Source organism: Myotis nattereri (assembly GCF_964212035.1).
Source record: "Myotis nattereri genome assembly, chromosome: 1".
In the NCBI taxonomy this organism is placed as follows: Eukaryota; Metazoa; Chordata; class Mammalia; order Chiroptera; family Vespertilionidae; genus Myotis; species Myotis nattereri.
The window spans coordinates 206,896,908-206,909,008 of record NC_138075.1 but is presented as its reverse complement, the minus strand read 5'-3'; the positions used below and the strand labels follow the sequence as shown (position 1 = coordinate 206,909,008).

The window sequence follows — 12,101 nt, the reverse complement described above, 5'->3', positions numbered from 1 at the left end:
AGCGGCTGGCCAAATTTGACTCATGAGCTAGTTTGCTGATAGCTGGTCTACTTGCTACATTTCCTCCCTTTCTTGCATCATCTGCAAGAATGATGTAATGGCTTTTTCTCAAAAAAGAAGTGATATTTTCCCTTTCTAATGTCAGACTGTCATAACTCATTAGTTACTTGCACTGTGACAAAAATACAGCTACACAGTTGTTTATGCAGAATATTTTATTTATGTATTTGATATCTGTACAGATGTCTCTGTCCTTATCTCTATATTTGTCTCTGTGTTCTTACTGACCAGCATTAATTCCTCAGGGATAAGACCTGTATCTGTTGAGCTCTGTACCCCCTTAGCAGAGCATAAGCATCAAATGGACATCTGACACATTTCAATAATAAAACAGAAAACAATCAAACATAAGTCAACAAGAGATAAGAAAAAAGAATGTGGAAACACATACAAAAATTCTTATGTTAGAATTAAACTATCCATAATTTGTAAAATCTACGTCTTTAAGTTTATACATGAGATTATATCCATTTTCCTACTTAAAGAAAAAGTAGGAAAATTGCAACAAATCATAAAAATAAAAATGCAAAGTCAAGGTAACAAATATTTTTGGCTCTCGAACTAAAAAAAGAATCATCAGTGAGGAAAAACGAGAAGTGAAGAGAAATTATATAGATCATACCACTGATGTTCTCTTCATGTTAAAAAAAAAAAAGGCTTTTTAATCTTATTTGGATTGAGTGGAAATAAGCAGTGATGACCTTTTCATATATATATATTTTTTTATTATTGATTTTTTTTACAGAGAGGAAGGGAGAGGGATAGGGAGTTAGAAATATCGATGAGAGAGAAACATCGATAAGCTGCCTCCTCCACACCCCCTACCGGGGATGTGCCCGCAACCAAAGTACATGCCCTTGACCGGAATCGAACCTGGGACCCTTCAGTTCGTAGGCCGACTGAGCCAAACCAGTTAGGGCAGTGATGACCTTTTGGGGCTTAAAAATCAATGACACAGCTCATTAGACAAAAGGATTATTTCTAACACAGAAGCACAGGAAAAATATTAGAAGCATAATAAAAAGAAAAAGCACAAAAGGCCCCATCTGCTCATTGCATCCTCCTCCTAAGAAACGGTCATCGAGACAAACGGTCTGGAAAGCACTTTCCCCAGTGAAGCCAGAACCTCTAAGTCTCCATGACACTGTCGGAAAGGTTAACCGGGTTGCCCAGTAATTAGCATAGCAATTTTATGATTTAAAATACACATTTAATGACAGGTCATCAAACCGATAATCAGAAAACCTGAAGAGTGCTTTCCCTTTATAATACATTAAAATGCTGCCTATGGGTATTTTGTAAAGTAAAAAGTGTTTGAAGTTTAATTTTTGTTTTACAAAAACCAACACCATTAAAGCCAACATGATCATTTGCCACTCACCCAACCACTGAGGTAACAATATTATAAAAATATGTAAAAAATATTCTAGATTCATAATTACTAGATATGCTGATTCCCACAGAGCTAATATAAATTGATTATTAAAAAAATAGTTTTCTTTCCTTAAAAACACTTGGTTCATTTACCATTAAATATCAGGTAGATATCTGCTATCCTGAAGTACCAAAAAATTACAAATAAAAATGACAATGTTTAGACTCTGGGTTTCTTGTTAGGTGGATCCTGAAGACTAAACTTGGGGATTTCACCAGAAGGAGCATATGGAATTCTCTTTGAAGACACCTTTTTCCCAATTGTTTCAATCTAGAAAAAACAAGGGGGGGGGAGGGGATTTTAGAAAGAAAACCAGCAAGTATAACACACAACTGTAAAGACTCTATATTGAAGTATAAGAAGGGGAAAGCAGAAAATGTTTTCCAAGTTGTCTGAGTTGCTATGAGAGATCTTTGGTTCCTTGCCTATTTTTTATGTTTCTCAATCCCATGTACACTCCACTTTCATAGTCAGATCTAGATACTCCAGCCAGTCCCAACAGCAGACATCCCCCCTCCCCCCGCCTCAAACAGAGCAGAGAATCATATGCTGCTTTTGTTATGGTAGCACATATGGAAGCAATTAAGACACTAGACTCCAGTTAATTCAAATTCTCTCTCATTTTTTGTTTTCATGCCCACTTCCCTTATTCTAAAAAACTTGCAGAAGCTCTATTAGCATTGTTTTTGGGAGTTCAGGCTCTAGAGTTTGGAGGGCCCAGTTGGAATCCTACTACTTACCTAAGCTCTCTAGGTTTTTCTTCCTTATTTATAAATGTTACCACTACCACCTGCCTCAAAGGGTTGTGGTAAGAATTAGCCCTAACCGGTTTGGCTCAGCGGATAGAGCATTGGCCTGCAGACTCAAGTGTCCCAGGTTCGATTCCGGTCAAGGGCATGTACCTGGGTTGCAGGCACATCCCCAGTGGGGAGTGTGCAGGAGGCAGCTGATCGATGTTTTGCTCTCATCCATGTTTCTAACTCCCTATCCCTTCCTCTCTGTAAAAAATCAATAAAATATATTTTTTAAAAAAAAGAATTAGATTAAGTGCTCAACAATGTTTGGCATACAAGTCAACCTTCAATGAATAAAGTCAAATTGTATTTTGGATATTACATTTTAAACTCTTTTCCATATATTCAAAATCATCAATCTTAACTTTAAAGACATTGCTTCTTTAATAGTCCTAAGTTTGCCCAGCCAGTGTGCCTCAATGGTTGAGCGTCGACCTATGAACCAGGAGGTCATGGTGTGATTCCTGGTCAGGAATAAAAGACCTGGCCTCTGAGGGGTAAGTGTATGTTTTTACTAGGAGCCCCGGCTGGTTTGGCTCGGTGGATAGAGCATCAGCCTGCAGACTGAAGGGTCCCAGATTTGATCCCAGTTGGGGGCACATGCCCGGGTTGCTGGCTCAATCCCCAGTGGGGGGCGTGCAGGAGACAGCTGATCGATAAGTCTCTCTTAGCATTGATGTTTCTGTCTGTCTCTCCCTCTCCCTTCCTCTCTGAAATCAATAAAAATATATTTAAAAATAAGTAAATAAAATAAAATGCTTACTAGGAAAAGTTAACTTATAAGAACTAGAACTCATTTGAAATAGATACCCTTTACACATCTTCTCCCTTACATGTGTTCAACAGGAATGAGAGAAAGTCTGTCTATGCCTTGCAAATACTCTTTAAAAAATAACACTGCTGAGTTCAGTAAGGACTGGGAGAGAAGAATCCCAAGGTCCTTGATGAAATGTTAACAGACGAGGCTGCCATCTGATTCTTGCTGCAAGTGAATCTCTCATGAATGAGAAACGAACACAATTCTAAATAAGAAAGAGCTTCAACAATTCGGTGAAGGTTAGGACCAGATCTGATATTTTAACAGGAGGTGAGGCCTTCTCAGCACACAGCCAGCTCTGAACTCTGTCCGCTTCCACTCTGCTAGGGGCCTATGCTGACAGCAATCTCCTGGCACATTTCTTTACGCGCCGCCCCCCGCCCCGCCCGCAACCTGGCCTCCCGCCCCCTATACACTGCTGTGAGGAAACAGAAAGTGGCTCCTTCTGACTAATCTTAGGACGCCTGGTAGAACTGAAATCGACATATGGACGTTCTGTTCTGGGCAGAAGTCTCTGTCAGCTCTCTGAGCAGTCCACAGTTGAGTGACAAACTGAAGAAGCAGAGGGCCAGGACCACTGAAGCTCCTCGCCTCCTGCAGGCCTCTCTCAGCACTAGGACAGTTTCAGAATTCAGAAGGCATAGATCCTATACCAACAAGTGGCAACTACATTGCATTTTGCGGTTTTCCAGTCATTTGTGCAGGAATGAAAGACCTGGCCTCTGAGGAGTCAGTGTGCTGCAGGCAGTTTAGCAAAGCAGCCTTGGCAGTTACACGAAAAATTTTTTTTATATCTTTTCATGATCTTTATGATACAAGGTCAGGCAGGGCATATTTTGTCCCTATATGATAGGCAACTAATGACTTTATCTAGCTACTATATAAGGGAGACCAAGACTGAATGACCTTTAGATCATAAATTTTTTTAAAATATATTCTTATTGATTTCAGAGAGGAAGGGAGAGGGAAACACAGATAGAAACATCAATGATGAGAGAGAATCATTGATCGGCTGCCTCCTGCACGCCCCCCACTGGGGATCAAGCCCGCAACCCAGGCATGTGCCCTTAGCTGGAATCAAACCCAGGACCCTTCAGTCCTCAGGCTGATGCTCTATCCATTGAGCCAAACCGGCTAAGGCTAGATCAGAAATTTAAGGAAGGTACAGAAAAGTTACAAAAATCCCATAGAGACTTCCCGGAGAACTGCCCTAGAGTCATGTTATTATAAATGAGAAAATATTAAAATACTAAAACGCAACACCATTGGAAAGCAAATGGCCAAACAACGTAACACCAGTCTAGGCCATGATTACCTGGAAGCCAATGGTTTGCAGTTCATGGTGGAGCCCATCCAGGACACGCCGTCCGTCGAAGATGAAGGCTGGCTTCAGCATTTTTTTGTGAATACGTTCATAATCTAATTCCTATAGAGGCAGAGCCAAAGGAGCAGTTAGAATACACGCATGAGCACATATTCAACCCCAACTGGTACTAGAACACCTCCAAAATTTTCCCCTTGCCATTTCGCCACCTCACCTTAAACATGTCCCACTCGGTGCAAATAACAACAGCATGGGCGCCATCACACGCTTCATATGGATCCTTAGAAATGGTCACAAGTTGAGACACTATAACAACAAAAAATTGGCAATAGGAAAGGAGTTATTTGAAACTGTGCATTTTAACACTAGGATTGCAGGAGGAGTTGAGGGCCTGAAAGAAATGGAATGGTCCGGTTGAAGTGTGAGTGAGGGGAATGAGGTGGCCATGAAGCATCTCCTTGGAGCCTCTGGGGCTTTTTAGAATATGTAGGAAAAATCATTAGAGTAACCCACAACTCACTACTTCAAAATGAAGTTGACAAAACTGCCTAAGGTTTCTTTTTATTTTTCCATTGATTTTTAGAGAGAGTGTAAGGGAGGAGGGAGGGAAGCGGGAGGAAGGAAGGGAGAGGGAGAGATAGAGATAGAGACATTGACGTGAGAGAGACACATCAAACGCCTCCTGCAGGAGCCCCCGACCAGGGATGGGATCAAACCTGCAACCAAGGAACACACCCTTGACCAGGAATAGAACCTGCTCTAACCACTTAGCAAACTGACCAGGGCCTAAGGGTTTCATTAGAGAAATAACGGTGAAACAGGCCTACCAATGATAGAACCTGAACAAAGGTTTCTGGAGAACAAACAAATTTTGGGACCATACTCAAAGTGATACATGAGACTCGAAGCCTTACCTTGGTCATCCTCTGAAACTCCTGGATGAGACAGATCCACCACTATTTGTTCCCTTGGCACTTTTGGGTCATATATATGGAGGTGTGCACCTTCGTCCATCAGATATTTGCTAATATATATACTAGAAGATTCTCTGATGAAAAAAAACCAGTGTTGTTAAGCTTTTTAAATGGCATATATTCTCATACCTTAGGCATTTAATATACAGGGCAGGGCAAAAGTTTACAAGTGTGAGTATAAGAAACAGAGCTTATTCTTATATTTTTTCCTTTTTAATGAACTTATTGGGGCAACAACTGGTTAACAAAATTATACGGTTTCAAGTGCACAATTCTACAACACATTACTGTACACTGTATTCTGTGTTTACCACCCCAAGTCAAGTCTTTGTCTATCATTTACGCCCCCTAAACTGTCATGCACGTCTCTCCACTGCCTTTCCCTCTGGCAATTACCACACTGTTGTCTGTGTCCATGAGTTGTTTTTTCTGTTTTACTCAATTCCCCTACCCTCCATATTATATTTATTAATTACTGTATTATTTTCCATATGAACAACTGTAAACCTACTTTTGCCCACTCTGTACAGGTGAGATTCTATATTTTGTGAAGATATGGATGTTCACTTTATTTTTATTCTTTATACTATATACATACAGGTGTTTTACACACTCATCCACCAGTCAAACACCAGGATAAGATAAGGAGTTAACACTCTCAAAGGGATTGAAATATTTTAAAGAACTAATAATACCTTGTATCACCAGTGTCCTTTTTGAATGCAAAACCCAAAATAGCTATCTTCTTATCAGTCACTGTATTAAACAGACCATCTATAATTCGGGAAGCAAACCTCCTCCTCTGGTAGTCATTTATATCTATGACCTGGAATTACATGTACAATTATGCAACAACTGAAGAGGTACCACTTGTGCCATACATTGCTTAGTTTTATGATGCTAACTGTTGCATGAATCCAAGCCTTATAAATTAACAGGAGACAAAGATTAGCCAACCGCTTTAGTATCTACAGATTAAAAAAACAAAAACCCCCGCCCCCTCTTTAAAGCCATACTAAAATGTGTATTTTTCATTTGGCTTATCTTTCCATGCATCAGGCTGGGATGGATGTAAAGATGAAAACACAGCATCTGAGGTCCAGCTATGAGGCCAGCCTAAATAAGCACATAGCAGCAGTGTTCTCGTTAGCTAACTTCTCCAAACCCTGAGGAAGCAGGGCTGTAAGCAATCAAACCCCAAAGTACTTCCTCATATGCTTACTCCCACCCCTCACCACAACTGAGTGTGAATAGAAAGTGGACAGAGGACTGTCAAACATTGTACAGCTGCCTCTGGATGAACTATAACACCATGAACATTTGGCAGTTTTTAACTAAATGTTATGGGTAAAAAAGTCTCTGATCACCTAATTGTTTTTCTCCTAAAAGTTTATAAACAAGACTTCGACCAAATGAATGTAAGGAAAGAGACTACTTTCCTGTGTGTGGTTGTTTTGTTTTGTTTTGTTTTGTTTTGTTTTTAAGGCTCTAAGCTTCAAGGGGCTGTATCCTGAGAACGAGAAATGAGCCCAAAGTGTTGGAAAAGCAAGCCTTTATCTGCATTTGCCCCCCAATGGACAATAAGATAAAGCTATCATGTGGGATCGAGTATACATTTCCATTTTTTAAAATGTGTATTTCCTTACATTCCTACCCACTGCTGAAATCTGAAAAACTACAAATTTGGGGGGAAAATATTTGGGAAAGGTACATATACTGGCTGGTATCTTGGATAAATTACTTAACATCTGTAAGTTTCAATTTCCTCATTATAAATGAAGGATAATATTAGGACTAGGCAAAGCACTTATAAATATAGGCGGAGCACTATAAATGAGGACTAGGCAAAGCACTTAAAAAAGAGTCTGGCCCAGCTGGTGTGGCTCAGTGGTTGAGCATTAACCTATGAACCATGAAGTCACAGGTTCAATTCCTGGTCAGGGCACATGCCTGGGGCTGCAGGCTAGATCCCCAGTGTGGGGTGTGCAGGAGGCAGCCGATCAATGGTTCTCGCTCATCATTAATGTTTCTATCTCTCTCTCCTTCTCCCTTCCTCTCTAAAATAAATATATGTTTGTTTGTTTTTTTAAAAAGAGAGAGTCTGGCACAGAGTAAGGACTCAATAAATGTTAACTCTATTTCCAATTTGAGAAGGTCTCCAATTTTAGCTCAAAGGGACAGGTCAAATATCAGCCTATGCAAAGCACATGAAATCATTATAATACAGATCCTTCCTTTATTTTGATTTTATGCATTTAATGATAATTACAATTTAGAGTAAACAAAAACTTTGAGCAAGTTCTTGCTTTACTCTAGGAGCAAATTTAGTTATAAAATTAGAAGAAATACTCCTTTATCAGAAACTTCTATCACAGTTGATTAGCAAGAGACAAAAACACCGAAACCCAGTAAGTAAACCTAAAATTTAAAAATTGAATATAGTAATAGTTGAGTTCCTGGAATAAATATATCCTATCAAAAACATTTCACAAAGGGTGACATTTTTAATTAGAAGTTAATCATAAGTTGTTGACTATAAAGATCAATACCTGTTGCCAATAATGAGCTACTTCAGGCAGATTCAGAGCCTCACAAAGATAAACCAAATTCAGAACATCCTTTTGAAAACAGCTCCCACCAAAACCTAGAGAAAGAAAAAAGAAAATGACAATATTTTCATTTAGGATACCACAAAACTGAATCGTGACAAATTTGTCATACTAAATCAGAGGACCTATGCTGGGATTTTAAATACTAAAGTTTGAATACTGGAAAATTAGTGGGTTTACAAATTGTGTAAAACTTGCTGGCAACTAATCAATTCTATAAATACACCCCAAATAATTTTCTAGCTAAAGTTTTATTATTTTCATATTTTCTTTTTTTTTTCTCAGTCGTCTGTCTAACTGCCCCACATATCTAACTTTAGCACAGAGTGGCAAACTTTTATGAACCAGTAGCAAATATTTAAATCTTTGTAGGCCATACAGTCTCTGGCACAACTTTCTTTTGTTGTTAATCCTCACCCGACAATATTATTTCCATTGATTTTTAGAGAGAATGGAAGGAAGAGGGAGAGACAGAGGGAGAAAAATATCAAAGTGAGAGACATATGGGTTGGTTGCCTCCTGCACATGCCATTGAACAGGAATGAAACTCATGACTCTTCAGTCCGCAGGCTGATGCTCTAACCACTGAAAGTACCACCCAGTGCTCTGACATAACTCTTCAACTCTGCCTTTGTAGCTCAGAAACAATCATAGACTATATGTTATAAAATGGTTGGGGCTATGTTCCAATAAAACTTTATTTACAAAAATAAACTGGGCCGGATTTGGCCTGAAGGCCATATTTTGCCCACCCCTATTCTAGTGCAATGCCGTATACAGTGAGGGATGGCATGAGCTCTGGAGTCAGAAACATCTAGCCACTCAGTAGCTGTATGACTTTGATCAAGTTGCAAAATGTCCCTGAACCTCAATTACCTCTATAAAGAAAATACCAGCACCTTTGTAACAGGTTGTAAGGATTAATAATGAGATATATAAAGTGCTGGTTCTGAAGTTGGTGCACAATATGGCTTCAGTAAATTGCAGTTATTTTTATTAAATGGTAGCTAGAAGAAAATATCAAAAAGATACAAAAAGCCAGGGAAACCAATATTGGGAAATGGCATAAGCGTCCCGGAAATACAAGAAAGGCTGCGCTATGGACCAATGTGTAAAAGGCTCTGTTTACGCCCTGGCCAGTGGGGCTACAGGTAGTGGGTTCAATTCCTAGTCAAGGGCACATACCTGGTTGCAGGTTTGATCCCCGGCCCTCATGCAGAAGGCAGCTGGTCAATGTGTCTTTCTCACATCGATCTTTCTCTCTCCCCCAACATCCCCTCTCTCCCTCTCCCTTCCATTCTCTCTAAAAATCATTGGAAAAAATATCCTTAGGTGAGGATTACAAAAAAAAAAATGTTTTAAAGAGGCTCTGTTTACTTTTACATCAACCTTATTTACTTATATCCAAAAACACAATCAAATCAGTTCTCATTTTACTTGGTAGTTATGTTCTACAGATTGCTGAATTAGCAAATACTGTAGCACTGCTCCTAAATGAAATACAGGGTTAGGTTCCTGTGAGCTTCTGGTCACATTTTCATCAACCAATCAATAATCTTGTTTTATGTGTTTCTGTTTAGAGACACCTTATTTAATACATATTATTGATTCATTAGCATTGAACTCACAGCCATCAGCACTATCACCCATGCAGGAATGAAGCTTAACCACATGCATTTTCTCCTGGATGCATTTTAAACAGTGAAACCATAACCAAAAAGCACAAAAATGCAAAACCCTTGGAACTTAATAAACCACAAAAACAGTGCATGTTTGTAGTATGAAAGCTGACACAGGAAGGCAAGAGCACTGCCTTACCCAGCTCTAGCTGGGAATGTATGTCAGGTGACTCAAATTTTTTGCTCCTCTGTTCATTTCTGCAAAGGACCGCAAAGGACCACAAAGCACCCCGAGGATTGATTAGGAGGTTAGAAATAAACTGTAGTGAGTAAGCTAACTCACAAATATGGAATCTGCAAGTAATGAAGATCAAAGCCAGATTTCTAAAAGTATATTCGTAAGAAGAGCAAATGATAGCAAATTTTTGCTACTTGCTTTGGCTATTACTTGAGGTTTTTTTTTATGTGGTCTCCCAAACTTATTCTTCTTAAATGTTCTTACTAAATACCAATTTATTCCTTCTAAAACACTGAAGTATGTTTATCCTACTAATCGGTCAATAATTATTAAACAACATAAGTAACTGTTACCTCACTTAAAAAGTCCCTCATAGTCCTGGCTGGTTTGGCTCAGTGGATAGTGTTGGCCTGCAGACTGAAGGGTCCTGGGTTTGATTCTGGTCAAGGGCACATGCCTGGGTTGTGGGCTCAATCCCCAGCAAGGGGTGTGCAGGAGGCAGCTGATCAATGATTCTCTCTCATCATCAATGTTTCTATCTCTCTCTCCCTTCCTCTTTGAAATCAATAAAAATACTTTATAAAAAAAAAAAAAAATTCCTGATAGGCTGAAGGCTACATGTATAATGGAATGATTATTTTAAGGGCATTAAGTTAAACAAAGACTTCCTTAAATGTATTTTTTTTAAAGTAGATTTTTATTGATTTCAGAGAGGGAGAGGGAGAGAGAGAAACACCAATGATGAGAATCCTTGATCGGCTGCCTCCTGCATGCCCTCTACTGGGGATTGAGCCAGCAACCCAGGCATGTGCCCTGACTGGGAATTGAACCGTGACCTCCTGGTTCATAGGTCGACGCTCAACCCTGAGCCACACCAGCTGGGCAAGACTTCCTTAAATTTAGAGACCCAACTAAATGAACCCACTTTATGTGCTGAAATTTTCAGCTTACCAACACTGGCTTTCAGAAACTTATTTCCAATTCTCTGGTCCATTCCAATGGCTGTTGCCACCTCTTCTACATCAGCTCCTGTTGCTTCACAGAGGGCACTTATAGAGTTAATGCTGCTGATTCTCTGGGCAAGAAACGCATTTGCTGCCTTAAAAAATAAAAGGAAAACTATGATAAGCTAAAATAGCAACTTTATACATCTGGATTATATTTCATTGTGTTGATGCAAATTACTGAGGGAGATATAAAAGTTACTGAAGGGCTCAATTTGAGGAGTCAACAGATAGGTTGGTAAGGGAAAATGTCTGAATTAGAAAAAGAAGATGATTGTGAAAGAGGGTAAAAGAAGGGAATGACTTTAAAAAATACTTTTATTCTACCCTCCATTTTCTTAAATTTTATTAAAATTATAGAATTTTCCAGAATATTTTACATAAGGGGGAATATTTAATCCCCCTTGTGAAAATTATTTCATAATGTAGAAGAATATTACCTTCAAAAGGATACCTTTTGTTAATATTCAGGAAGTAGCTGTGTAACCTAACAGTTTATAAGAGAAGTAAATCCTTGGCCTTAAATTAATGGAGAGTTGAATGCTATGTACCAACCAGTTTGGAAAGTTCTGAAGACCAAGTGTTAGTGGTGAGGATCTTTTCTTTTGGAACCCAGTGCTGATACACAGCGCAGAGTGCCTGCACAGCTCTCTGGCCCTCTGGGGTTTCATCCCCTCCAATCAGTACTCTGTCTGGGTTCTTTAGGTCCTTGATGGCCGTTCCTTCTGCCAAGAACTCAGGGTTGGACAGAACCTAGAATCCCAATGCAAAGGAAGTTTTAAGCTAGAGTTCACTGTGAACAAAGTTAAGACATCAATATTTACATATGAAAAACCAGATTCTAATGCTTCCTCTTTTTCATACCTGTAGATTCAAGTTGGGTTTTGTGTTTGCATCAAATATTTGCCGAATACTTTCTGCTGCCCTCACAGGAACCGTGCTTTTCTCGGTCACAATTTTGTACCCATGTGAGTTTTGTACAATGCGTCTAGCACAGGCTTCAATGTACTTCAGATCTGCTGCACGGCCCTTCCCCATTCCGAAGGTTTTTGTCGGAGTGTTCACCTGGTGAAAGTATCCGGGATTAAGAACAGATTATCTGTGAGATACTCAGCAATTTCAAGATAGGCCATGGACCATCAATTAGCTAGTCAAGTGGGAAGTTACCTGTCATCAGTAGCCCTGATTTTAAAACTCATTCGCTCCTCAAAAACAATACATTTTATA

At 39.3% G+C, this 12,101-nt stretch overlaps 1 protein-coding gene across 2 annotated transcripts in view; it reads right to left on the bottom strand.

Annotated features, from left to right (window-relative positions):
* Positions 1–203: 203 nt before the first annotated feature.
* The window catches only part of UGDH (UDP-glucose 6-dehydrogenase), a gene marked incomplete at its 5' end in the record, with an annotated part of 29,574 nt that continues 17,676 nt past the window's right edge, over positions 204–12,101 (bottom strand). For both annotated transcript variants that reach the window (XM_081092985.1, XM_081092986.1), the window contains 9 exons: positions 204–1,765; positions 4,422–4,532; positions 4,645–4,736; positions 5,345–5,478; positions 6,100–6,230; positions 7,954–8,048; positions 10,822–10,969; positions 11,430–11,627; positions 11,739–11,939. In XM_081092985.1, the coding sequence (XP_080949111.1) occupies positions 1,655–1,765; positions 4,422–4,532; positions 4,645–4,736; positions 5,345–5,478; positions 6,100–6,230; positions 7,954–8,048; positions 10,822–10,969; positions 11,430–11,627; positions 11,739–11,939 (1,221 nt within the window). In that variant the 3' untranslated portion in view covers positions 204–1,654. The remainder of the gene's footprint in view (positions 1,766–4,421; positions 4,533–4,644; positions 4,737–5,344; positions 5,479–6,099; positions 6,231–7,953; positions 8,049–10,821; positions 10,970–11,429; positions 11,628–11,738; positions 11,940–12,101) is intronic.